The sequence below is a fragment of the Chenopodium album genome, chromosome 15 (genome assembly GCF_948465745.1).
Source record: "Chenopodium album chromosome 15, dcCheAlbu1.1, whole genome shotgun sequence".
Classification (NCBI taxonomy): Eukaryota; Viridiplantae; Streptophyta; class Magnoliopsida; order Caryophyllales; family Amaranthaceae; genus Chenopodium; species Chenopodium album.
In genome coordinates this window covers 51,275,606-51,303,557 of record NC_137848.1, presented here as the reverse complement: position 1 = coordinate 51,303,557, position 27,952 = coordinate 51,275,606, and the positions used below count along the sequence as shown (strand labels likewise).

The following is a 27,952-nucleotide window of genomic DNA, read 5'->3' as shown; positions in this document are numbered from 1 at the left end:
GAGACGCTGGAGACGAGGAGCAGAAGAATACAAGGTTATTTGTTTTATGTTTGGAGTCTGTTTTATAGTCTGCCAACTGCCAAGTTAAACTCAATATTAAGTTCCTTTTCTAAAGTATATCCTTTTCTCACAATTTTATCCTTTTCAAACATTTAACTTGTATTATCTTTCTTGTAAAAAAAAAAAATTAAAAAAAATTAAAAAAAAAAAAAAACTTGTATTATCTTTATTAAAAAAAAAAAAAGAGTAATACAATTTGATTTAGGAAAAATTGAAACTAATAATCTCACTTTTAGGAAGTAGGAACAACTTGTTGATTTCCTTTCACAAAATTACTTAAATTAGCCTGAATTTTATTCTCTTGACCTTTGGATTTACTCTGTCGTACCGTAGGCGCTTTATTCCGTGTCTTCTTGTAGGATCTTTGAACAAGCATCCAAGTACCAAAGGCATCTTGTGCCTAGGCCCTCTAGGATTAGAAGAATCTTCATCGTCCTCATATATATGGAGCATCAAACAAACATGAACCTTGGTTGTGCCTAGGCCCTCTAGGAACCTCCTCTGCACTTACCATTTATTTCAGTGTCAGCAATTTCATGAACTCAAATTGTCTTTCGAATTTCTTATTTGACCTTTGGAGAAGGCCATAATCTTCATTAGAAAGCCCTAATTTTTCTCTTTCTAACATTTAGTATAATAAAAGTGAACATTTTCTAATTGAACATATTTTATAATAATTTTGTAATTTTTCAATAATCAAATGTTCATTATCATGTAGTATGATGTTAATTCTTATAAAATAAATGTTTATTTTCATGACGTATAATGATGTTCATTTTTATAAAAATAAATGTTCACTCATGATGGAGTACACGTGAAAGTTACTATAATTTCAACTTTACCATTGTTGTACACATAATTTCAACTTGATCATTTACTATAATTTCAACTTTACCATTGTACACATGAACACACGAGTAGGTGGTACAAAGTTTAATTCCAAATAATTGTACCAAGCTTAGGAGTTTCATCTTTCGCAATAATGAAAGCATATAAACTACCTGAAATTTATTTCAAATACACAGAAATTCAATGTTAAATCAATTGCATACGTAACATTTACCGTGTAACAATTTATATTAAAGTAATTAAACAAATATATGCATATACCCTATAGCTCAATTGCATGATATCCATTCAAGAGAATTGAACAAATCAAGGTATGTGTTGATGAATGAGCAATAACATAAATGTTCATTTTTTTCTAGTAAATGTTCAATTTTTTCTACTGTTCATTTGCTGGGGAGTGACCTCAACCAGGTCTGGTTGAGCGCGACCTCAGCCAACAATTTGCGTAGTTAATGCCATATTTGGTCCACTATAGTTATTGGACCTTGTCCAATTCTTTTGGTCATAAGAAGAAGCTTGTAAATAATAAAGTGAAGATAGAATAACTTGGGGACATCATCAAAACAATTATATATATATATGACCTTTTCACGAGAAAACTCTTAATATATCAGGTACAGTTTAAGATTATTTCATAGTTCAATACTCACCTACAACCTAAGTATATATAATATATTCAACACAACCCACCACTCGTCCACTACATTTACTTTTTTTTTTTTTTTTAATTTTTTTTTTTGGTAAATACAAGGTAAAATAAAACAATAGGAGCCCCTTTTTCTCATGGAGCTCTTAATGCGTTAGGTACAATAATATAAGATAATTGAGAATTTAACGATGTACAACATCTAACATGTGAGGATAGTAAACTTCGTTCATTTGCTACCAAATCAACTGTTTGATTTGCTATTTGGTAGATTTACATGGTCAATAGAGTTAAGACCAAAACAAATGACTGTAACAATGTGGTCAATTTGCCATTATATATGCCAAGCAAGCTCCTTGAACAAGTCTAAAGATTGTTATTTGTTACTTTAAATTCTTGTAAAATCCTTTTTTTGCTTGATTTTAGTACTACCCTTCTCTATTATTTTTTGTCTGTTTGTTGTTGTCGTCAGTGGCGTATCCAGGAATTCCGAACTGTGGGTTCGGAATCTTAAAAAACAAAAGATGCTAATATATTAATTAAATATTTTATATATGTTCAAATTTTTTATTACAAATGGATGGATTAAACAGTTACAAAATAATAAATAAAAAAAACCCTACAAAAGCATTCTTCGAGTTTTATACTTTGAAAGCGTGCTAAAACATTACTACTTCTATAAATGATAAATCTATAATTATATTGCAAAAAATCAATATTACACGGAATAACAAAAATCCCAAGTCCCCAATAAACACAAATTTGACAATGTAAAATTTTTCTAATTATCAATTAAAAGACCAAGTAAAAATTTTAAATTCTAAGTTTCTAAATTCAATTTGTACGTCAACAATATATAAAAACTAATTAAACAAATCAATAATTAATCTAATTATCACTAATTTACAAACAAATAAAGATTTAAGAATTAAGAGGAGTAGAGGAATAAGAGGACTGTTGAAACTAATACGTACTAAAGGATAAAAACAATAATAATATTAGATAAGTATGAAGCAAGTAAAATAAAGAGCTCAATAATATTTCTTCATGCTTAATTCACCAAATACAAGAGCCATATAGGTAGGCTAACAAACAACAAATAATAAGCTAAAAAACTGAAAGTATAATGCCATGATTAAACCCACTAAATAAACTCATTAACTTCTAAATTCATTTGACTCTCTAACTTAACAAAATGACCAACATACTACTCCTAAAATTATTGACCCAACTATGGACTAACTCATGAAGAACAGCGGAAGAAATCGAAAGGGAAAAAAAAATGAGGGTGGCTAGTCTCGAACCCATGATCAAGAGGAGCCTCACTACTCTATTAGTCACTCCCTTACCAATGTGCCAGAGTTACATATTTAATTATTTACTTCACAAAAATTTGTTTTAACCTTATTTTTTTTTCTTTTTTTTTTTTTTAAAAAAAAACCAAAACTTATAATTTTTTTTCAAAAAATCTGGGGGTTCAATGAACCCCCTGGATCCGCTCATGGTTGTCGTTTTAATGATTCACAAGAGTATTACAAATTACATATAAGAGAGTGATAATTTGATCATGTGATCTACCGTATATGTCCTTAATTTCTGCTACTAAGTCAAGTCCTCTTGTAGTTTTAGTAATCTCTCTAACACAACTCATGTAGTAGTCATGTTGTGTGTAGAATTTTGAAAATAATAGTATATGTTGTCATCCCCTTATTTGATACTCCGTATTAGGGAACAGCTAAAACTTGATTTTTTTTTTTGACGAAACTAAAACTTGAAATTAAATTGCATTCATGTAGTTTGTCACTTTGTCTAATATAATCATTTTGTTTAAAGAAAGTAATGGAATTGTCTTATACACCCAAAAATTACGTTGGTACCTTCATCAAATTAATTGCTAAACAAGGTCATTACTCATTAGTAATCAGACTAATCACCACGAAAGAGAAACAAAGTAAAATAGGCAATGAAATGAAACATCAAAAATTCAAAAGGAGTGTCTGATTTCTTACACTCACAAATCTAATATTCGATGATCATATAATTCACCTGCATCTTCAAACAACTCTCCCAAAAACTTCATCATCTTCAACCTTTTGCTGCAGATCCATCTTCATTCTCCAATTCTTCCTGATCTCCTTTCTACTGCAATCTCCACCATTTCTTCTCTTTCTCTCTCCTCAAGGTCAGTATTTTTTTAAATATTTTATTGAATTTTTTGCGACGTGTATTATATGGATCAATTGATAGATTTTATGAAGCAGTTTTATGCTATTATTCATAATTCATTTGTTCAACATGATGATTAGATGTTTGATGAATTAGTTTCGGATTTTTTTTTTGGTAATTTTGTGAGAAATGTAGGTTAATTTTGCCGAAATGGATTGAATTTGAGGGTTAGGGTTTTCAATTTTTGCATTGTTAGTGCGCATTGATAGAATCTTAAGTATTTACACCATTTGCAGCTGAATTTTGATGGTAATGTGCAGCATTAGCTAGATCTAACCTCTGATTTGAGGGGGAGAGAAAGAGGGAGCGGGAGAAATGCTGAGGTTACGGGCGTTTCGGCCGACGAATGAGAAGATTGTTAAAATACAAGTTCATCCCACTCATCCATGGCTTGTTACTTCTGATGCCTCAGATCATGTCTCAGTTTGGAATTGGGAACATCGTCAGGTCTATACTCGTTTTTACTTTTATGGCGTGAATCGAAATGAGACAATGAGCTATGATTAAATATTTGGTTGTGTTTGATTACAGGTTATTTATGAGCTAAAAGCTGGCGGAGTTGATGAAAGGCGGCTTGTTGGTGCCAAATTGGAGAAGCTTGCTGAGGGCGAGTCAGGTAATGTCAAACTTTCTCATGTTTATTAGTTTGCTGTATATAAATGAGTTGGAGTGTTGGACCATTAATTTTTATAGTCTTTGTACTGAGTTAGCATGAAATGTTATCACGGTGAATAATCATGGGATGAACTTAGGGAACTTTATTGTGAACTTGAAACTTGATGATTTTCATGTGTATTGAAATTACACCATAACACTCTCGATGTTTACTTCACTGATGTAATAAAATGTTGGACTATTACGCAATAGCGAGCATTGAATTACACCCAAACACTGTTGATGTTCCCTCCACTGTAGGATTGAAATGTTAGACTATTATGCAATTGCTAGCATTGAACCTTTGTAATGAAGCTTGTTAGTTTGTATAAGCTGTCCTCTCACTTAATGGGGCTCATACTTTTTTGTAATTGTAGTTTGAACGTGCAGTAAAGTATAAATTGCCTTTTTGCCATCAACCATATAATATGCAAACCTTTTTCTTATCTTATTCTCAATGCAATATTGATTTTAACATGCCAAAGCTGCCTCAACTTGCAAGGGATTATAATAGTTTGATATAGTTTGATGGTAAACTGGGGTATCCATTTTTTGGTGAAAATTGAATAATATCTTTCTAGGATTCATCCTTTCAACAAAATGTGAAGATGGTAATGACAACTTCTCCACCCATGCTATTAGATTGTACTCGCCTCCATGTTCAATGGATAGTTTTTTCAGTGAAACTAATTATTTTATAAAGCATTAGTGATAATTTTTCCTTCAGTTTTCTTCTATTTTATAAATACTACAACAAACATATCTGGTTGTTAGTTTTGGTTATCCATCTAGTTATTTTTGTAGTACGAAGAGAATAGGGCCCTAGTTTGGTATATTTTAATCCTCTTACACCGAATTTTCAAAAGAAATTTTCACATATTCCCTTCTTCCCTTCATTTACCAATTCTATCAGTTTATCGAGGTCTTTATATTGCAATTATTTAACAAATAGTACTAAGAAGATTTGAATTTGAACATGACATTTCCTCTCAAAATATTGCTCCAAGTCTTTTACTACCCATGGCAAGTATAACTTCTGATATTTATACCTTCTCACTACCCTCCGAAATTATACTATACCAGCTCTTATTGTGGGTGCGGTGCAGAATTCGCAAATATGAATCCACTTGCCTAGCTACACATACTAGATCAATATATTTGGGAAATCAAATCATATCTAAGAGCTTCCTTCTGAATACTTGATAACCACTAAGAAATGATAAGCTTTTGTCGGAGCATCAGAATTCCAAAGGGCAATGGGAAGGAACTTGTATGACTTGTATGAACTGGTTCTTTCATAATTTAATAGTGTAATAAGAGCCTTTTGTCATGCATTGTCAGTTCTTCACTTGTTCCAGTGTTAGAGGTATCAAATTCCATACCAGGCAACTCCCTCTGTACTAATATACATATATTGTTGCAGGTAATTTAATGTGTGTTGTATTCCTTGTGTTTAGCTCTGTTTTATGATTGTTGTGCTTTAAGGGCAGGTGATCTAGCCTTGGGGATTTAGGCACTGTATGGGGCTGTGGGAGATTTGGCCTCATCTGGAGATACTTTACTCTTATGCAACCGTAACGTGAGAATTGAGTAATTCAGCTAGCAGGAATTGAGTAATTTAGCTAGAATAATAATTGATAGCTTTTCTTGAGAATTTGCTTGACTTAGTAATCATGTTAGTTTACGATCAAGCTTGGGATTAGACACAAAAATACATGCTCATACTTAGGTTGATCCACTCTATTTACGGAGTGTTAGAATGAAATTGTTTGGAAGATAGTATCATAAGAAATGTTGTAGATTTAACTACTGAAGGAAGTATAAAATTTAAGTCCAGGACTTGTGCTCATCAGTCCTAGCTTTGTATATGTGTGTGTGTTAGCCAGGTCATATTGAAATTTGACTTTGTCAACCCTTAATGCTGGCCAAGGTGACTCAATTTAGTTGGAGCTTATATTTGATCTCCTACAGTCACATCTGTAGGAGGTATGGCTGCGTATGTCTGGTGTAGTTTGTGGTGGTAGTGGTAGTTCAACTTATGTCGTAATATACCGCGTGTCATTTTCTTGTCTTTTCCCCCTCACAAAGATTACAGAATCGTTATTTAGTTGTTTATAAATTATCAACAAGTTAGAAATTGAATTTTACTGTTTAATGTACAGCATATTTTAGTTATAAGCAATCTTGATTGTTCTTGCGCTTATTGTGCTCAGAACTTTTGAGTGGTGTTGCTGACTTTTTTTTACTGTTGTTGACAACTTCATGCTATTAGAGTCTAGAGGAAAGCCTACCGAAGCTATACGTGGAGGAAGGTGAGGAGCACTTGCTTTCCTTGTGATTGTTGAATTATATTTTTTGCCGTTCTGCTACTAAATTTGTTTTTTTTGTTATTTTTTTTGTTTTGTTTTGTGTGTGTGTGTGTGTGTGTGTTATTTCAGTGTTAAGCAAGTCAACTTTTATGATGATGATGTACGTTTTTGGCAACTTTGGCGCAATCGAGCAGCAGCTGCTGAGGCTCCATCGGCAGTCAGTAATGTCACCTCTACTTTAAGTCCTCTCCCTCCAGCAACTAAAGGAAGACATTTTCTGGTCATCTGCTGTGAGAATAAAGCTATATTTTTGGACTTGGTAACAATGCGTGGTCGTGATGTTCCCAAGCAAGAACTTGATAACAGATCCCTAATGTGGTAATGCTACTAAAATCTCTTAATTGTATACACGTTTTTGTATATACCAGTGTTTTGAAGCCTTGAAAGCATGAGGGGAAACTAGTAGTAAATCCTGGAGGTGTGCCTTTTGGTAAAATAAGGGTTATAACTGCATAAATAAAAGTATTTATATAAAAGAGTTTTTGATACTGGATTTGATATTATATATACAGAAGTCACTGTATTAATTAGTATTGATATCAATGCACCATGATGGTACCTGCTGTATGAAAAACAGTAGGATTTATGTCTCTTTTTATCTGAAATATTTAGAGGCAGTGATTTAACTAATTACTCTGGTGCATCTCTTTTGCCTCTAGCACTGCAATGCATTAGGAAGCCTGGACTGTATCTTTGAGATGTCTTGTCCTTGAGCCCTAAATAAGTTGGAAAATTGGACTCTGCTCTTTGCATCTTGCTTAATTGCATTTGCGTAATTGTGCTTAATGTGTTGCTTGACAAGTTATACTACCTCCGTTTCTTTTTAGTTGACACGTATTCCTTTTTAGGAAGTTTTTTTTAGTTGACACATTTCCTTTTGGGGTAAATTTTTTACCTTGCATTTACAAGCTACCCCACTTGCTTTTTCATTCTCTTTCACTCTCTCTCCTCTCCTTAATATATGTGCCTAAATCAAACGCGTCAACTAAATAGAAACTGAGGGAGTATATGATTTGTATTGGTCATTGCTTTCCTTTCTTTACCTGCCAGGAGAATACAATAAAAAGAGTTTAAGGGTTTTGTCGTTTAATACTCCAATATGAGATTGCATACTCGTGTGGCTGTTGCATATGCAATTGCTTAATTGTGTTTATTTGGGATTGCAGTATGGAGTTCCTATATAGATCCACTGCAGGTGAAGGTCCACTAGTTGCTTTTGGTGGATCAGATGGTGTAATAAGAGTTCTTTCAATGATAACATGGAAGGTCAGACTGTCAGAAACTTTTTTGGTTCCTGTTGACTTGTGATATATTGTTTCTCAGAGTTTTTTCTGATGCTTCGTTACAGCTTGCTCGAAGGTACACTGGAGGCCACAAAGGAGCTATAAATTGTCTGATGACATTCATGGCATCTTCAGGCGAGGTAAACCTTTCATAATTTGTGTTAACACTGATGTCTGGTGAATTTGTCAAGCTATTTTTATTTATTTATTTTTAAGTGTTATCTGGTAATCTTTTCTGCTGTTTGATTGAATTAATCAGCATGAATCCGGTTGGTTTATATCATGGGAGGATCTAATATTCTTAATCAATTTCTTTTTAGCATTTGTTATTTTCCCTCTGGCTGGAGTTTTGCTTATATTGCTATATTGGTGGACTTTTGTACACTTTATTTTTGCCGTGGTCTGGAGCATCATTTTCTACAAATAATTTTTTTTGGATACTTGACACATCTTCCATGTGAAACATCAGCATACTCTAGCTATGGTTTCTCATTCAATCATGAGCTACAAAGTAGTCTGTAAAATCTTTAGTCCCTTTTCCCCATAACAATTCTACCCTCAAGTTTAGCACAATAGTTTTGAATTGTGGATGGAGAGAAATAGTGAGAGAAGATTTAGTTGAAAGACATGTGGAAACTTTTATGCTGATTATTTTAAATTGCCTTGCTGTTGGGGGGATAGGTAGGGACAAGTTGGCTATGACTCAGATGTTTTTGAACACAGTAGTTTACTAGTTTAGGACACTATGTTTGGAAAATGGGGAAACTTTTTGGACTCCTGTGACATGATATGGATAATCTCTTCATATAGGTGGACCTTGTGTGGCTGGGGGTTTCCTTGCCTATATAGTTGATTGATTGATTTCATTAATATTCTCTGTAATTGTAGGCATTGTTGGTCTCTGGTGGAAGTGACGGATTACTGATACTTTGGAGTGCTGATCACGGCCATGATTCACGAGAGCTCGTACCCAAACTTAGCCTAAAGGTAGTGATCCTGTTATTTTTCTTATGAGTTTATTCAATATGGTAATTTTACGATGATGTATGCATCTGATTGGCTACTTTCTTGTGGAGTTATTTTTGAATTTTTGAAACCTTGCAAATGCCTATATTTTTTTAATCTTTTTGTGAACGTTCTAATTTTTTTGGGTTTCATATTACATCGAAGGCACATGATGGCGGGGTTGTGGCTGTAGAATTATCAAGAGTGTCTGGTGGCGCACCACAGCTTATTACGATTGGTGCTGATAAAACACTGGCTATATGGGATACAATCTCATTTAAGGCAAGTTGTGAATGCTGCAGGCTTGTCTTCTTGGTAGCTTTATGCATTCTGCTGTATAAATGTCTGGTTTTGGGTGGTCTGTGAGCAGCAAAGCTCAGTTGCTTTTACCCAGTTTTCTTATTCAGTATAGGATCGGCAATTGTTGATTAGTGATCTCATGATAGTTGATCTGGTGTTATAGTTTACAATTTTAATGGACACATCCGCTTGCATAGACGGGAGAAAGCCTTTTATTAATGAATGATGTTCCTAGATTTTCATTCTTACATGATCATTTTTCTTTTTCAGGAGATGCGGCGGATAAAGCCAGTTCCTAGGATGTCTTGCCACAGTGTGGCATCTTGGTGCCATCCACGTGCTCCCAACCTTGATATATTGACCTGTGTGAAGGATTCACATATTTGGTATTACATTTGCACCACTATCAAGATTTTCACTGACATCCAGCACTATGTTATGTTTGAAAACGCTCTAGTTACTAGTTAGCGGCTTACAATTTTTTTTTTCCATGATTAGAAGACTAGGACTCTATAATTACACGGGATTTTTTTGGCCTTTTGACAGGGCTATTGAGCATCCAACTTATTCAGTGCTGACAAGGCCATTATGTGAACTTTCCTCCCTTGTACCTCCACAAGCTCTTGCACCAAGCAAAAAGCTCCGGGTATGTATCTTGCAAATGTTTATGGTTTAGTAAAGTAAGCCTGATGTCAAAATTGTGGAAGGCTTTGATGATTCTGCTGAACCAGACCTTTTTATTGTATTTTGTTTGTTTGTTTGTTTGTTTGTTTGTGTGTGTGTGTGTGTTTTTCGGTAGGAAAAGGTGGTTTTGGGTGTGGGCGACTGGGCGGAGGTTCTCGCGGCGGCTAGGTGGAGGTTCTGTCGTGCTAGTGTTTCAGGTGGCTAGGAAGTGGTTTCAGTGGCTGGGTGGTGGTTTTGGGTGGCCAGTTGGTGTTTCTGAGGGTGGTCAAGGTAGTTGGATGAAGTAGAGTTTGAGGGACTGAGTGATTCCCTGTGGGGGGTATTTGGATGGGGAATGAGAGTAGAGGACTAGAGGTAAGTGGGGTAATGGAAGGGGTATAGGGAATGATTGAATTTGTCTAACAATCATCATAAAAGGCATTGATGGTAGTTTGATTGCCTTTCCCTTTGTTGAATACCCCAACCAAACGCCCCTAAGATTTGTTAATTGTATTAGTTGTAGGAGATGTTTTGGGGTGTCTTTAGTGAGTTATGTCAAAGAAGTGGTAAGCTGTGAAGCCCTTAAAAATTATAGAGCCGGCTACTAATGGAAGCCAACTGTAGACTGGCATAAGAGACTGGTTGTGTTGCTAATCTAGTGGAAGTAATTCAGGTGCTAGTAATGGTTATTGGTTTTGATTAGTTAAGAGTTTAAAAGCAAAACCAAATTATGGAAATCGAAGTTCCAAGGGGAGTGGGGGAATCTTTGAAAGCCTGATAGAGCAGTTTGGGATGCACTCAAATCATCGAAGAGGGAAAAAGATCAAATTAAAGCTAACCATATGCTAATTGGAGATAAAGAGAATTATTTTTTGCTCTTGTAAAACTCCGAACCAAATGGCTCATTGTGGGTTTTGTTTTCAGCCTGAAATGCTCAGGTCGTGGATTTTTTTGACAAGGTTCAAGGATGGAGATCGTATGGTTATATTGCTGTAGTGTGTCAGTGGTTAGTAGCAGGTGCTGTACTGTCTGTGTATTAGTGCAGTTCCTAAACGATTCCTAATTAAATCTTGGTATGCAGGGTATGGTATTGTTAGAAGTGATAACAACCCTCTTACATGATTTTCTACATGTTGCAGTTATGTATTTTACTTCAGAGACACTTTTAATCACACTGCTTCTGAGACAGATGAAGCTTCGTTATGTTGTATCTTCTCTGAACTTTAAGTGGCATCTGTTGTACTGGTCTATTGTTCATATGATTTGTTTGAAATATATTATATATTGTGTAAGGTGACTGAAAGATCCTAGATTAAATTTTTTAATAATTACTTGCTACTGCAGGTTTATTGTATGGTTGCACATCCATTACAGCCTCATCTGGTTGCTACTGGAACTAATATTGGTGTAATTATTAGCGAGTTTGATTTTCGAGCTCTTCCGCCTGTGGTTGCTCTACCCTCACCACCGGGAAGCCGAGAGCATTCTGCTGTATATATAGTTGAAAGGGAACTTAAACTATTGACCTTTCAGTTGTCTAACGCAGCAAACACATCTTTGGGTAGCAATGGTTCATTGACCGAATCAGCTAGGTCTAAGGTGGATCCAGAGGCATCGCAGGTCAAACAGATCAAAAAGCACATTAGTACTCCTGTTCCACACGATTCGTATTCTGTTCTTTCTCTTAGCAGTTCAGGAAAGTAAGTGTCCATGCACGCGTCTCGTTTGCAGCTAGTTTATTTCCATGCATGTAGTATATATCGCTTATATTGTTCAACTCCAAAAACATACTTTGGTCGGGCTTTTGAACAATCTCATCGGACATTCGAAGTCAAAAGAAGCTGTCCATTGTTTTAGTTGACGTTTGTAAAGATGTTTGAAGTAAAATGTTTGGTTATCTACTTTCTATATATGTATTTCAAAATTAGAATTTGATGTTGGTTTACATGATAAAGTTTTGGAGGGTATTGATTTGGTAATAAGTTATCTAGTCTATTAGGTCTTGATCTTTTGTATCATATTACTGACCCAGGTCATTTCTGATAAAATATATTGGTATTTATTTGGTATTTTACATGTACAGATCCTGTTTATTATATTTGCTAGCACGTGACTAAATATTCCTTTAAATTTTTGGTGACTCCTAAGCTATCAAATTGCTACAGAGGGATCTCTTTATCATCTTAAATGTTCCATCTTTATTTGTTGTCAACAAGATATTAATATTCTGTACCTTATCAAAGTTATGGCTTTATGCAGGTATCTAGCTGTGGTGTGGCCTGATATCCCTTACTTTTCAATATACAAGGTCAGCGACTGGTCCATTGTTGATTCAGGGAGTGCTAGACTCTTGGCGTGGGATAATTGTCGTGATAGATTTGCGATATTAGAATCTGCTGTTGTTCCACGAGTTCCTGTAGTTCCAAAGGGGGGTTCTTCTAGAAAAGCCAAGGAAGCTGCTGCAGCGGCAGCAGCTGCAGCAGCTGCTGCTAGTGCAGCTTCTGCCTCTGTCCAAGTTCGTATTGTGCTGGATGATGGAACATCTAACATATTGATGAGATCAATTGGTGGAAGAAGTGAACCGGTATGTTTTGCGTAAGCAATCTTTTAATCAAAGCTCTTATGCTGTACCACTTAAATGCTAAAATGTATTTTTCCTAAGGAAGCTGTGGTATGATTGCCTATTAGAATTTTATCCCCTACCCTTGCCGTATTTATTCACCAAGGTTAAATAAAAAATGTTACATATATATGGAAGGGGCAGAGCTTGTAAACCTAATGGGATTTGAACTCTTGGTCTTGCTCTGGGATGCGTGTATGTGTTAGTGAATCAGATTAGAGTTTTCATTTGTAACTGTTGGATCACACACCCTGGTTTCAGCAGTGATATCAATGGTCCTTTTGAAAGTGGAAATTTGGTACTGGTTTTGCAAAAAATATGTAGCAAAAGGCACCGTGCTGAGCTTGGTGTTTATGGAGTTCTGTCACCTCTTTCATCATCTTCTCCTTTTTCTTTACTAAAAGCTTCTGATATTGAATATTTACCATGTTCAGACTTCAGAACTTTTTTTGTGATTCTAAGGTAACCTGCTCTCATCGATGCAGTTACTTGTTGAATTATAATATTGAATTGAAGTGGAGAAGTTGCCCACCTGTTTGGGATGTGAATATTTTCATGCACAGAAGCAGTTTATGAATGGGACAATCGATGTGTATGTTTTGAGTGGGGATCTTATTCTGTGTGGGTGTAATTGCTGGTGGGAGACTTATTCAATTGAGGTTTGTTCCTCCTTTGGAGAAGAGTAATATACTAATGTATAAATAGGGGATCATGTTATGTGGACTCTTCTTTGAGCCTTGGGAGAGTGACGTCCATGTGTTTCTTATTGGACTTCTTGAATCTTTGCTGGCTAATGTCCAAAGTTTAGATTATAAAGCATAGATCAGGGGATTTTGGGAGCAGTGGTGGGGTATTGAGTTTTGGAGGTGTGAATGTCAGGGAAGCTGTTGGATGCTCCTTGATTTATGAATCATACTTTTTTTTATTTTTTATTTTTTTTATTTTTGTAATTTGATTTCATGGAACCTGTTGGATGCTCCTTGATTTATGGAGGAATAGAGGATTCATAAAACAAGCCTTTTCACATTTGCTTGTTATGACATGGTTATAACTAATATCTTCTATCTGATTGTGGTTGTGATTTACATTTTTTTTTCTTCCCGTTTATGGGCTTTGGTGATGCATTCTTCAACTCGCTAGTTTGTATGTTTTGTAACTTGATATTAGATTTATTTAGCTTATTCCACTTAGCATGATGTAATTTCAGTTTCTTTTTCTACTAGGTAATAGGTTTGCATGGAGGTTCACTCCTTGGTATTGCATATCGAACTTCCCGCCGTGTTAGTGCTGTTGCCGCTACTGCAATTTCAACAATACAGTCAATGCCTTTGTCGGGCTTTGGTTCTGGTGCTTCCTCATTTAACACATTTGATGAGGGTGTCGGTTCTGGTCCTTCATCTACTCAAAATTTTCAACTTTATAGGTGAGCCCCATTCTGGTTTTGTTTGGCTCAGTGAATCCAGTCTTGTTCAAATTCATGAACTATGTGCTAAATTTTGGAGTATGGATATTTATATCCTGTTTTATATTAAATGTTAATTGCTATACTTAAAATTCTATTGATTTTATCTTATTGCATAGCAAGAGTTGGTACTACAACGTATAATGTTTCTTGTTACAATCTCTAAAACCTAGTGTGTTTCTTGTTTAGCATTAGTCCTTGTAAACCAAAATAAATTGATAAAGTGGCCTATAGCTTCTTTTCTATTTCTCCCTATACTAGGCCTTGCATGCTTCTCTTGTTTATCATTGGATTTTTCTCTTCTATGTCCATAAAAGTTCATTTCGGAGGCATCTTCTTTGTTTGGGATCTGATCCTTGACATACGTCAAGAGAAGCTCTGGATTGAATACGCAGCCCCCCCCCCCCCCCCCCCCCCCCCCCCCCCCCCCCTTTTTTTTTTTTTGGTGTGTGTGTGTGTTAGGCCTGGCTATTGGCAGGGTAACCCAATGGGTATAGCGTATGGGTCAAGATTAGAGGACCCTTATTGTACAGGGTCAATATAGAGTAAAAATGCTTGCCCAATTTGATTGAAAAAGAAAACAGATAGCGTAAAAAAAATATTAATGTATTTTCGTATTCACATATACTTAATTTTTGGCTTTCTCCTCTACTCTTTTCCCTTGATTGTTAATTGGCCCATCTATTATCAACTTGTTATTGACCTGCGACCTGCATTGACCCAATAAAATGTCTCTTTTGACCCGACCCGTTATCAAATTTACGTGAAATTACCCAATAAAATGCTTTATCTCTTTTGACCCAATAAGATTTCACGACTCATAAGTTTTTACCCTTACCCGCACGTTCAGTGTCCTTTCCTCTATTATTTTTCCTTTTTGTTTCTTATTTCTTACAATGTTAGCTTGCATTATCTTTTCATTGTTTATCTAATCAAGTTCTGTTGCAGCTGGGAAACTTTTCAACCTGTAGGCAGTCTTCTCCCTCAGCCAGAGTGGACAGCTTGGGACCAAACTGTTGAATATTGTGCTTTTGCCTATCAGAAATATATTGTCATATCCTCCTTGCGTCCTCAGTATCGATATTTGGGAGATGTTGCAATTCCTTATGCAACTAGTGCTGTTTGGCATCGCAGACAGCTATTTGTTGCTACTCCAACTACCATCGAGTAAGTTACTTAAGCTCCAGCTCTGCTGTTCTACACCTTTCATTATGTTCAGTGTCTTAAAATCATTTTTTCGTTATTATCTCTGGCTTGCATTTGAGAATATTTTTTTTATAAAAACATCATTGAAATACTTAGATGAGTGCCTTTTAAAGGTAAACTATTTTAACATGGCCACATTATATCGCTACATATTTTCGGATATTAGTGTTGTTGAATAATCAATTCCTCCTTTTTTTTTCATTTTGGTGTTGTTTTGATAGAATAGCTAACCATGTCGTTGCATATTATGAACTATTTCACATTTTAAGCTTACCATTGACTTGGCCATTCACATTAAGACCTAATTTGGGTGAATTATCAAAGCTTGGTGCTTCTAACTGATGCTATTTTTATCCCACCCCATAATTAAGGCCTAGAATTTTATTTTTTTTTCTTTTCCTCTAAAAAAACAGAAGTATTTGATTGCATGTTGAAAAAACTTATTAAAAGGACAGTCGTTGGAATCTGAATGTTCGGCACAATTGGGAGACAAGTTATTAGCTGTGCTATAATGCTTTGAAGTGATTTGTATTTAACTAATTACAAGAAAAAGTCCCCAATGAATTCTTGTCCACTCCATTGAATCATTTAGAGCCCCTAATTGAAAACCATATGTTCTAGTATAAGTGAACTCCTTTAACTCGCTATCATGAAGTGGCCTTTGTATCATCGCCTTAAAACCAGCAACGAGGGGGTTGTACCATTTTCCCACAAGTGCAATTTTTTTTTTACAGCACTTTCCCAAAGCCTAGACCTATTGCTTACGAGATGAGCTTTCCTCATATCAGCTGACCCTCACCACAAAATATTTATCATCATTCTCTCTGTTCTACTTGCTTTAGTATCCGGAACTATGAATAGGGAGGGATAGAGTAATACTAGACAAACATTTAGTTATCTTTCTTTCAAGAGATAAGTAGCCTTTTAAATTAGGAAGATAAAATGATCTTTTGTTTTATTTGTTATTAATTTTTAATTTTTTATATTTGGATTGTGGTGCAGATTTTAGGCTTGAATTCTTATGAATTTTGTTATATCTTTATTAATTATGTACATGGTGCAGGTTTTATGAATTTTGAATCTCTCTTACATTCGGTTTCATCTTTGATAACTTTTCTAGGGTGGTTTTTGTGGATGCTGGAATTGCTGCAATCGATCTAGAGACAAAGAGGATGAATGAAGAACTGAGACTGAAAGAGGTACAAGCTAGAGCTGTTGCTGAGCATGGTGAATTAGCTCTGATTTCAGTTGATGGTCCTAAAGCTGATACAAATGAAAGAATATCTTTGAGACCGCCAATGCTACAGGTATTGTTGACTTGTTTTTTGTTTTTGTTTTCGTGTTTTTTTTTTTTTTTTTTTTTTTTTTTTTTTTTTTTTTTTGGTAACTATCAAACTATTTATGCTCTTTCCCTTATGGTAGAGGGAGTATAATCTTTTAGATTGAACTATAGCACTTTGCAATGGAGTAGACTGATTGACTTGTTTAGCTTTCTTTCAGAATGGACTTGAATAATATTGGTTCATTAGATTCTCTTCTTTATTTTTATGAACTAGCACATGGTTGTTGCATTTCTAATCAAAGGTCTAGTGTAAAACAGCCTTATCTTGTTTCTGGGTTGCAACATAAATAAAAATATTTAAATTGGTATTACAAAGATTCACTTATTTATTATTGCTACAATATCTTGAATTCCTTAGTTCCTTTTGTTATAAATATATCTCATAAAAACTTTTTTTAATTTTTAAAAAATATATTATTGTCCTTTTTCTTGCTTACCTATCATTAGATTAGATTAATAAGTCTTATATGTTTTGACCAGGACAAATATCTGGTTATTCAATTATCTGTGCTATGTGAAGTAGAGCTTTTAAAGAGCTGTAATTTCATCACTAGCTTGTCACAAACTCAGTACTGGCTAGTCAAACAGCTTATTTCTATTTAGACTATCTAGTAGACCTCCAATTGCTCTGAAATCTTGTGTCAGAACTGATTAAGAGCTGGATGTGACGAAAATGGACCAGGTAATAAAATAAGCATATGTGTCATATAGTGTCATTGATTGAGCTATGCAATTTTTATCTACTGTTTTCAGTTCAACTGTTCTTCTAGTCAGATTATCTTGTAGGTTTGTTGTACATATTACAGAGTATTGGCAGCTATATTGTGGGTTTATGCTGCCCTTTTTGAAAGAGTATATGTTACAAGATCGTTTATCATTAATTGATTTCTTTTACAAAGATCTGAGCATGTTGTAGTGACTCTGCTGTCACTTGTATGATTATCAAATGAATGATGGATGGAGTTATTATTGCAGGTTGTGAGATTAGCTTCATTTCAGCAAGCTCCTTCTGTGCCACCTTACTTAACATTGCCAAAACAGTCCAAAGTTGACGGGGATGATTCTGGTACGCCCGAAGATAGAAGAGCAAATGATATTGCTGTTGGTGGTGGTGGTGTTGCTGTTGCAGTAACCCGCTTCCCTGCGGAGCAAAAACGACCAATTGGCCCACTTGTGGTTGTGGGAGTTAGAGATGGAGTACTCTGGCTGATTGATAGGTAACCCATCTCTAGTTCTTAAATGTAGCAGAGCTGTGAAATTATGCTTGGTTTCAAGAAGCTAAACCAGTTACCAGTGGGTCCTTTCTACTTCTGTCCTATGGAAGTTTAAGGTTATATGAAGTTGATGCTTTGTCAGAAAAGGAAAACCCAAAATCAATCCTCAATTTTTTGAAACCATTTTCCATCTTTAGATGCTTTTGTACTTCTGTTTTGTGTTTCTCCTGTATATTTGAGTATTTAATATTCATGCACTGCTGAATTCACCTCCAGGTATATGCGGGCCCATGCTTTATCTCTTACCCATCCTGGTATTCGTTGCCGCTGTCTTGCTGCCTATGGGGATGCTGTCAGTGCAGTAAAATGGTAATTATCCTTCAAATTTCCCATGTTTGCTGGATGCATGTGCTTATTGAGGTGGTACATTAATTACTTTTGCATCTACAGGGCTACTAGACTTGGCAGAGAGCATCATGATGACTTAGCTGAATTTATGCTCGGAATGGGTTATGCTGCTGAAGCTCTTCATTTGCCTGGAATATCGAAGAGGTAAACTCATGTTACATGCTATGTACAAGTTGGTCATTCAACTCTATCATAGTGTTGCTTGTGCTTCTGATTGCTCTTTATAACTTGTGCTTTTGTAATACCTGACAATGACTATATGATGTTTAAATGATGCCTTTTTCAATGCATAAAAAATACGCGCTACAACTTGACTAGCAGTCGATGCTCCAACTTGATTGTGTAATGATCTCTATGATTTTAAGGTGTGATTTCATCTTTTCTTTCGCAGGTTGGAGTTTGATCTGGCCATGCAGGGAAATGATTTGAAAAGAGCTCTTCAGTGCCTTTTGACAATGAGCAATAGCAGGGATATAGGACAAGAAACTTCAGGGTTGGATTTGACAAACCTGTTAAATGTAGCTGCTAAGAAAGAAAATATTGTAGATGCAGTGCAAGGGATAGCAAAATTTGCAAAGCAGTTTTTGGATCTTATTGATGCAGCAGATGCAACAGCACAATCTGAAATTGCCCGTGAAGCTCTTAAGCGATTAGCTGCAGCTGGTTCTGTGAAGGGATCTTTGCAGAGTCATGAATTAAGGGGTCTGGCCTTGCGACTTGCAAACCATGGGGAGTTAACTCGCTTAAGTGTATGTTCTTTTTGTTCTCTTCCACTCTGGTGTACTAAGATACTGTTGTTGAAGATTGATAAGTTTATTTTTTATTTTCACTCATAAAAATTATTTAGACATCTGCATGATCAAACTTAATTTTCACCTCTTTATGATGATCTGGATGTAGTGGGATATCTTTTAGAAGTTTTCATTTATAAATATGATAATCACCTATCATTCCAATGTGACTAATCTTGTTAAATGTGCATGTGGTGCTGTCAAATCTATTAAAGCTGTAGATATAAATGGCTCTTACATAATCTGTTGCATCAAGCAACTTCTTGAGTATATTTACTCTTCATGACTAAACATTAACATAGATACGGTGTGTCCCTGAAAAATCCATTTTAAACTTGGTAATATTTTGCCATCCTGCTGTTAAGACCAGGACATTGGACTCTGGCTGCATACATCATTTGTAGATTTTCCAATGAGATTTATATCAACTGCAATCCCTTTCAGCATCAAATACTTCTTTTTGCTCTTCCTTGTGATTACATGGCTGCATTACCTATCTCTTATTTGTGCTACTCAAAATGTATTTGATGATTGAATGCAGACTCTGGTGAATAATTTAGTGTCACTTGGATTGGGACGTGAAGCCGCATTTGCGGCTGCAGTTTTGGGTGACAATGCTCTCATGGAGAAGGCGTGGCATGAAACAGGGATGCTTGCAGAGGCTGTACTTCATTCTCATGTATGCTATTTCAAGTTACATGAAGCCTCTTCTTATTTATTTATTTATTTATATATGTTGGTATTACTGCCTTGTCTGACTAGTTCATATTTATCAGGCCCATGGACGACCAACTCTTAAGAACTTGGTTGAGTCATGGAATAAAATGTTGCAGAAGGAGATTGAGCATACTCGAACAACCAAGACTGATGCAACTTCTGCATTCCTGGCTTCTCTGGAGGACCCCAAGCTTCCTAGTTTAGGGGACACTAATAAAAAACCTCCTATTGAAATTCTTCCTCCAGGGATGAGCTCTCTCTCGCTTTCAATTTCCGCTCCAAAGAAATCATTGCCCGCCACAAAGGGTTCTCAACAGGAGCCTGGTAAACAGTTGTTATTAGGAGCACCTCCTACCGCAGCTCCGATTAATGGTGTTATACCACCACCAAAAGATTCTGGAGATTCGAGTGTGACACCTCCAGCAGAGTCCAGTCAACCCGGAGCTCCATCCACAGTAGAATCCAGCGAACCTGGAGCTACTCCTCCAGCAGAATCTAGCGAATCTGGAGCTACTCCTCCAGCAGAACCCAGCGAATCTGGAGCTACTCCTCCAGCAGAGTCCAGCCAACCTGGAGCTGCTCCACTAGACACCCAAGCTGGAGAGGAATCCGGCGAAGTTGGAGCTTCTTCGGCAGAAGTTTCTCATCAACCAAAACCTGAAGGAGCACCTTCTTCAGAAAATTTGAGTGAACTAGGATCTTCAAATCAAGCTGATTCTAGCCAGTTGGCAGTTTCTAATTCAGTGGAATTTAGTCAGCCAGGAGCTCTACCACCTGCTGACTCAAATCAGACTGAAGCTTCACCACCTACAGTTGACTCAACTCAATCTGCCTTGGACCTCAAGGCTTCTGAGCAACAACTACTTGACAGTATAGGTCCAGAGGTCGCCAAACCAAGCAACTCAAGGTCTGCATTTGCAGATCTAGAACAACTGCTTATGTAACCTGTAAGTGAAGAGAGATGTATAATTTTTTCTTTCCTTTTTATTCTTTGTAACTTTTTTCCTCCATTTTTCTGATTCTACATTTTGGTATATTATGTATGATATAGGCTTGCCTCGAATATTTTTCTTGCCATCTTATTGGGATTCCCAAGTTCCGTTACATTTTTTTTGGCAATTTCCCAACTGATTTCTAGTATTAATATTCTTTGTATCATCATATTCCGTAGATATAAGTTCAGCTAGGGTTTTTTTTTTGAAGCCATATACTTCATCTGTAGATTTTCCAATCAGAATTATTTGAGTGAAATTTAATGTGACGGGATTTGGCATTGTTCTATTTTGGCTTTGTATTTATCTTTCTAGTTTTTATTGGTTTAACTAGTCAAATGTTACCTTTCATAGAATAAATCTTTGGCGATTTTGGACTTCCCTCTCCACAAGCATAGATCCATGGTAGGTTTCAGTTGTGTTTTGGCTGCTTGATCTAGTTTTGTTTATCATATACCTCAGAATCATAGCTTAAAAAACAAATCCAACATCCATTGAATGTAAATTTCAATTAATCCATGAAAGGTAAAAATTCGATTAGTTATACAACGATACACTCTGCATTATAGTTGTACAGTGGATCACTCATTGATTAAAAACTCTGTATCTTTCTGATTAGCGAGAGGATATGTCTACGTAGTCTATCCATATGCTTCCAACATGCTCTATCTGGTGCCAATCTACACCATCAGGTTTTGAGCAGCTGTACTTGAGCAAGGGACAATCTTCAATCAACAACTCTTCCACTGAAGCAGGCAAGCGTCCCTCTGGCAGGGACCGGAGCAAGGGGCAATTACTTATCTCCAAATGTCGGAGCAAATGCATGTCTGAAAGGCTGCAAATTGTAACCAATTTCGGGCAATCCTTCAATTCCAGTTTAAGAAGGGATGGAAAATCGCTTTTATGTACATCTTTCCATTCTTTCAACGAAAGCAATGAGATTAATGCCAAGTTTTTCAATTTTGGGAATGCAACTTTATCATCAATTCCATCATTGTGCTCAATTACTCTGCAGAACTGATTATCAATGACTCTTGTTCCGGTTAATCCATCTATGGTGAGAAATTTTAGCGAGGGTAGGCGCCCTAGAGGAGGTAAAACCCGGCATTTTTCACACTTTAAGAGGGTAATGCTCATGATGTTGGAAAAAGAAGGATCACTAAACCAACTTGGGAATTTTGAACCTCCATAACAGAGTACCTTGAAGTATTTGAGGTCTGTGTGTGGCCGCAGGCACTCAATAACCTCGTCGTAAACTCTGCTGGTTTTCTGTCCAATTGAGCTCCATTGAAGCTCCAGGCTCCTCAGATGCACCTTGTTGATCAGGTCTGCTTCCCTGGCTTCCATCGAGCTTGCAACATTCTGAAGCTTTGTAAGGCGGAGCTCGTTTAAACCATCAAGGTTCTTGAGCTCAGCTATTCCGCAACCTAACTCACAGCCAATAACAAATGGCGACAATGTACAAAGGCGAGTAAGTGCACCAAGGCCAGGGGGCATACAGTGCAAGTAGGTATGGACACCAAGATCAAGATGTTGAAGATTTTCTAATCTAGTTGTATCTTTAGGCAATGTAATTAGGCCGCGACAATTTTTGATTTTTAGAGTTTGCAGTTCCTTAAGGTGGCCTACGGTTCCAGGCAAGTTTTTAACGAGGGTCTCAGAGAGATCAAGATAGCGCAAGCCCCTTACATGGCCTATCGAACTTGGTAGCTCTGTAATTTTAGTACAGCTCAAATTCAGAATCTGCAGGTGCTTCAATGAGGTGAAAAAATCATAAGGTACATGGTTTATGCGAGACCGATGACCCTTAAGGAACCAAAGTGTCTTCATATTTATAAATTTTTCCAACATTGGAATAACATTGGATGGAAAACGCCACATTGTTACATGCTCAAATGCTGAATTTTCGCAACTGAGTGAATCAAGGGGGTCATCAAGATCGATTTTGAGATGGGTCTTTTCCGAATTTGTGACATGTTTAGATACCAAATCAGTTACCTTGTACCACAGCTTTCCAGTTGTTTCATCATACCTTGAAGGATAGAGATATCCCTCGCTTTGGTATGCTTCGAATGAGGAAACAATGGAAGCGAGAGATGCATCTGCAAAAAGACCTGTTGCCTGACCAAGCTGGATTAATGTATCCCTCTCGATTTCATGATCCTCGGGGAAGAGGCTCAAATAATGCAAGAACGGAGAATCAAACAACGGAGTTAAAGTTGTTTGGTTTGATGATAAAATTTGGTCAAGTACAGAGGGCTCCTTAGGCAAGCAGTCTATAAAGAACAGATCAGTGGCACGTTGGCGATAAAATGTCACTGAATCACCAACAGTTAGACCCTTTGCCTGTGCAAATTGGAGCCAACCTTTGCCAAATTTGTATGTGTAATCAGACTGATCTTCAGAGAACTCCAAATAAAATCCCCAATTTTTTTTACTTTGAATGTCATTGAACAACACATGCCCAGACTTATCTTGCTCGGCGAGGAAGATACTGCCATACTCTTCTGCTAATGAACAAACACCTATAGTATCCTGTTTCTGAAGCTCCTTACAGAACAAAAGTTCAAGTTGTGCAGGTTTCTTGATGCTTTCTTGTTGACTGCTACTCGCACTATCCCTGCTAGACAGGGCCGTTATTCGGGGTCTTCTATGTGCAGTGGAGTCCATCTGGATCGAAGTTGATATATCGATGATTGGACAGTTGTTCTGGTGCTTCTTTTGTGTAGAGTTGAAAAATGAAAGGCCAACTTGAGATGAGAAAAAATTCTCCTGTTAGTCCTATGTATTCTGTCAAATATAATGGTAATTTGTTACATATTTTTTTTTTCCTTTCAAATAATCCATATAGATTAGTCAGGTAATGTATAATGTATTGAGGCCTTAGAGGGTGATATTTAGTTGCATATACTTAGGAATTATGGCCTTGAACATAACTGCCTAGACTTGTCAACACTAAGGTTCTTAATCATACATAAATACAGAAAAAGGTACGCGATCAAGGAAGTATTCAATATATAAACCTAAATACTTAATAATCAGATATCATTATCATCCCTAACTAAAAAATGTTCTAATATCACTGGAAAAATATATACATAGTACATCTTGAAAGCGATGATAGCTATTAATAAGTAAGATTCCAGGAAGAACAAGCTAGGCAACTTCATATGTTCTGGTTCATCGTTGTAGTCAAACTATTCCTCAAGGTGGCAGCCATGAAGTCATTGAAAAAGCCAAGCTAAATATCATTGTGAATATAAATTCGAAAAGTTCTTTAGATGGACCTCTTTTTATTTTTAATTATGGGTAATGTTATACATTGCCCTTAGACTATATATAAGCATTAATAACACTCTTGGAAATTGTATAAATTTAAGAATTCATGACAAAAACACACGTAAATTAGTGTAATTAGTGTGAATTTGTCATGATTTTCTAAATTTAAACCGTTTTCTAGAGTATTTTTAATGCTTATATGTAGCGCTAAGGGCTATGTATTATATTTTCTTTTAATTATTTATTTATTTATGAATAGAAATGACCGTTAAAATATATTGGGAAAAGGACCTTTAAGGCGACTTTGGATATGAAAAGTAGATTATGATTATTTATTTAGATTAGAGATTTATTCAAATCGATTCGATATGTATTTGTTAAAATTTGATTTATATATAATACAGTGATGTATATACAACTTCAAATAAAAATGGATTATTATTAGTTTAAAAAAAGAGTTACATCATACTCCGTGCTAACTACTGACTTAGTTTTGATGATGTAAAGTTAACAATGGCCTTAAATTTTCAATTTTCTTCTTTATTTTATTTGTCTTAATGTCCATTGAACTTCTGTAAACTAAATAATAAACCTTTTACTACCATAGCAAATGATTTCTAATTGATATCTGAAGCATTCACCTCCATTCTTTGTCTTATTAAGCTGCACATCACAGCTAGATATCGATATGGCCTTAGAGTTGGTTGGCGGCGTATTTGCAACTATCGTTGTCCAAGAGTTAATTGACACCATCAAGTCTTTTGCTCATGATCAATATCGCCATGTAATATCAGACCTGGAGATCAAGCTGAAAAGTCTAGAGATGAGCTACACAAAAGTTCAGTTAGCGCGAGATCACATAGATGGGTGGGAGTTGGTGAACAGCCATAGTCATCAGGCTTGGATTGGTGATGCAATGACAAATTGTTATGACTTCGAAGACTTGACAGTAGATTTTGCGCTTAAGACTAGGGAGAGGGAGGGTTCCTTGTCGTTCTTGCAAAATTGGTGTATGTCTCGAGAGATGGTGAACCTGCAGTATAACCTGGACACATTGTCAATAGAAGCAGAAAACTTGGTTCGTGTCAAGACCAATAGGCCCTCTAAGACTCTAGCTAAGAAGCTGGAGCTTGCAGACAATGATGTGGACTTCAAAAGAATGCGCGACAAGGAAGAGATTGTTAAATTGTTGCTGGATGCAACTAATAATAGAAGCTTCAGCAGTAGCAACGATAGCAATCAACGCAACAACATCATTTTGTCGATAGAGGGCATATTTGGATAGGAAAAACGTACCTTGCTCATGTTATCAATAGAGATTTAAGCATTCAGCAAGGTTTTGACCACAGATTTTGGGTTTCTGTATCAGGGATTAAACGAGGAAGAGGGAGACCAAAGATGACTTGGTTGGAAGGAGTGAGGAAGGATATGAAGTGCATGGATTTACGTGAGGATGAAGTTTTGGATCGTAAGGGATGGAGGAGAAAGATTTATGTTGATGACTACACGGAATAATCAAATTTGGTTCATGTTAGCCGACCCCACTTTTGGGATTAAGGCTTTGATTGATTGATTGATTGATTGATTGTATCAGGGGTTTTTTATTTGGAAAAGGTCCTGAGTTCGGTGATAGTCCAAGCTTCCCCAGAAATCGAAAAGATCATTCAAAAGCAGGGGCAGTCGCAGCAGCAGAGAGTGTTCGGAGACTTGTGTAAGCGAGCAAAGGTGTTAATCATTTTAGACGACTTGTACAATTTTCCAGATCCACAAGAATGGGAGTTCTTTGAATCTTTCCTCTTCAATTCCACCTTAATGTTCAGTGTCATCATCACTACTCGTAATCCTGAAGTAACGCGGTTAGTTACTACTCTGAGTACTATTCCTGTGATTGCCTATCATTTGCAAGGGCTATCAACAGAGGACTGCCAATCTATCATCCTACACAATTCTTCCAAACGCGAACATTATTCTTGGGACACAATATCACTTAAGGTAGCCGAGAATCTCTGCAAAGGCTTACCGTTGGTTGCCAACACCATCAGACTTCATATCTCCTCTGTGTCCGAAGACAGATGGTCGTCTATTCAGCCAAGTGATTTATGGGATATCCCCAAACTTAGGGAACTAATCTTCCCATCAATTGAGCTGCATTATACAAATCTATCTCGAAGTCTAAGGAATTGCTTCTGTTATCTCTCTCTTTTCCCTGTAGATTTCCACTTTCAGAAGGAAGATTTGGTTCGATACTGGATGTCAGAAGGTTTCATTGAGCAAGAGATCCCTAGGAACTCTTATGATCATGCAAGATTAGAAGAGATTGGAAACGATTGGTTTCATGAGCTACTATCACGGTCCACAATCATCTATGACCGTGAGCTAGAGGTTTACAAAATGCATGAATTTGTCTATCGATATGCTCAAGAAGTCAGTTCTTACATATACGTTCAGCTTAACAAAAAAGTTGATACGTATTGGTCCTCTTTGAGCCAGAACAGGCACTCTTCGATGCTGTATGTTTGCTTTCGTAGAGCACGACATGTATCTTTTAATTTAAAAAAGATTGCACCTTCAATATTGAAGGAAATGGAAAAATCTTGCAAGGGTCTCCGAACACTAGTCTCATTATATGAGGGTACAAAACTCGCTAAACTAAGTTATGGTCTGTTCTGTAAATTACAAACTCTGAGAGTACTCAATTTGAGTAACACTGACATCAAAGAGCTACCTGGATCGATTGGGAATTTGAAACTTCTACGCCTCCTGGATGTGTCGTCGACAGAAATTGATAAGCTTCCTGTGTCTATCACCAAGCTCAATAGACTAGAAGTCCTCAAACTGACTGGTTGTTACATACTCGAGTTGCCTAAAGATACAACAAGGTTGGCCAACCTGTTCCATCTCGAGGCAGATATAAAAACTTTGTGGCATATGCCTCCTAACATTGGAAGGTTGTCGAATCTCCAAACGCTTCCTGTGTTTGTCGTGGGTGATGAAGATGGATGTCGAATAACAGAATTAAAGGGTATGAGACAACTTCGAGGTTTACTTTGCCTTACAAATCTAGAAAGGGTTGAAGGTGAAGATGAAGCTAAGGAAGCTAAGATGAACGACAAGAAATTCGTTAAAAGGTTGGAACTTGAATGGAATAACTATCGAGATGATCAACCCCAAGACAAAGAAGTCCTAGATGGACTTGAACCACATGAAGATTTGGAAGAATTGCAAATAATTGGATATGGAGGTCCTGTCTTTCCAAATTGGATCAGCTCGATAAGCAAGCTGACGTCCATCCACCTCCAACGGTGTTATGAATGTAACATATTACCTCCACTACATAATCTTCCATGCCTTAAAACCCTTCATATGCAGGAACTGCGCGGCGTAACATACATGAGCTTTCACTCTTTTAACAAGGCAATACAGGAAGAAGTGAGTTTCCCATCATTAGAGTCGCTAACTGTTGAAGACATGGCAAGGCTTGAACAATGGGATCCTGCAATGAAAATGCCTCGCCTTTGCGATCTCAAGATCGTGGATTGTCACAAGTTGAGAGCTCTACCTGCACTAGATGAGTTTACTTCCTTGACTAATCTGGTGATAAGGAATGACACTGCTTTGCAGTCATTGCCTGACGGAAAGATGCCGTCGTCTCTGAAGCAGTTGGTCATCGAAATGTAGAGCTAGCAAGTTGATGTTGGCGATAGCTATTTGTGGAATAAAAAATCTTCACATATAAAGATAAAATAGAATTTGGAACCCAAATGGTAGTTTTACATTCTTATTAATTTGTACAAATGAGACCCGTTACAACATAAATACAAGATATACATTATTTACATATATACATATAATGATTTTTGCTAATT

At 36.4% G+C, this 27,952-nt stretch overlaps 2 protein-coding genes across 2 annotated transcripts; both read left to right on the top strand.

Annotated features, from left to right (window-relative positions):
• Positions 1 to 3,506: 3,506 nt before the first annotated feature.
• LOC145583319 (uncharacterized) lies at positions 3,507 to 21,096 on the top strand. The gene is made up of 22 exons (XM_081640547.1): positions 3,507 to 3,737; positions 4,042 to 4,228; positions 4,313 to 4,397; positions 6,708 to 6,747; positions 6,874 to 7,122; positions 7,971 to 8,070; positions 8,153 to 8,227; positions 8,976 to 9,074; positions 9,258 to 9,374; positions 9,663 to 9,778; positions 9,939 to 10,038; positions 11,400 to 11,755; positions 12,315 to 12,639; positions 13,899 to 14,098; positions 15,086 to 15,304; positions 16,464 to 16,650; positions 17,661 to 17,902; positions 18,176 to 18,268; positions 18,350 to 18,451; positions 18,699 to 19,056; positions 19,640 to 19,777; positions 19,875 to 21,096. Exons 2-22 carry the CDS (start codon positions 4,097 to 4,099, stop codon positions 20,757 to 20,759), a joined length of 4,218 nt encoding a protein of 1,405 aa, XP_081496673.1. The 5' UTR covers positions 3,507 to 3,737; positions 4,042 to 4,096; the 3' UTR covers positions 20,760 to 21,096.
• Positions 21,097 to 24,774: 3,678 nt separating this feature from the next.
• LOC145581394 (putative disease resistance protein RGA4) lies at positions 24,775 to 27,764 on the top strand. Its single transcript, XM_081638408.1, has 2 exons — positions 24,775 to 25,357; positions 25,681 to 27,764. Exons 1-2 carry the CDS (start codon positions 24,775 to 24,777, stop codon positions 27,762 to 27,764), a joined length of 2,667 nt encoding a protein of 888 aa, XP_081494534.1.
• The last annotated feature ends 188 nt before the right edge of the window (positions 27,765 to 27,952 follow it).

Coding starts and splice junctions, on each gene's coding strand:
- LOC145583319 (XM_081640547.1), top strand. CDS start 4,097: ATGCTGAGGTTACGGGCGTTTCGGCCGACGAATGAGAAGATTGTTAAA. Junction 11,756..12,314: donor TCTCTTAGCAGTTCAGGAAA/GTAAGTGTCCAT, acceptor GGCTTTATGCAG/GTATCTAGCTGTGGTGTGGC. Junction 17,903..18,175: donor GTACTCTGGCTGATTGATAG/GTAACCCATCTC, acceptor ATTCACCTCCAG/GTATATGCGGGCCCATGCTT.
- LOC145581394 (XM_081638408.1), top strand. CDS start 24,775: ATGGCCTTAGAGTTGGTTGGCGGCGTATTTGCAACTATCGTTGTCCAA. Junction 25,358..25,680: donor CATCATTTTGTCGATAGAGG/GCATATTTGGAT, acceptor TGATTGTATCAG/GGGTTTTTTATTTGGAAAAG.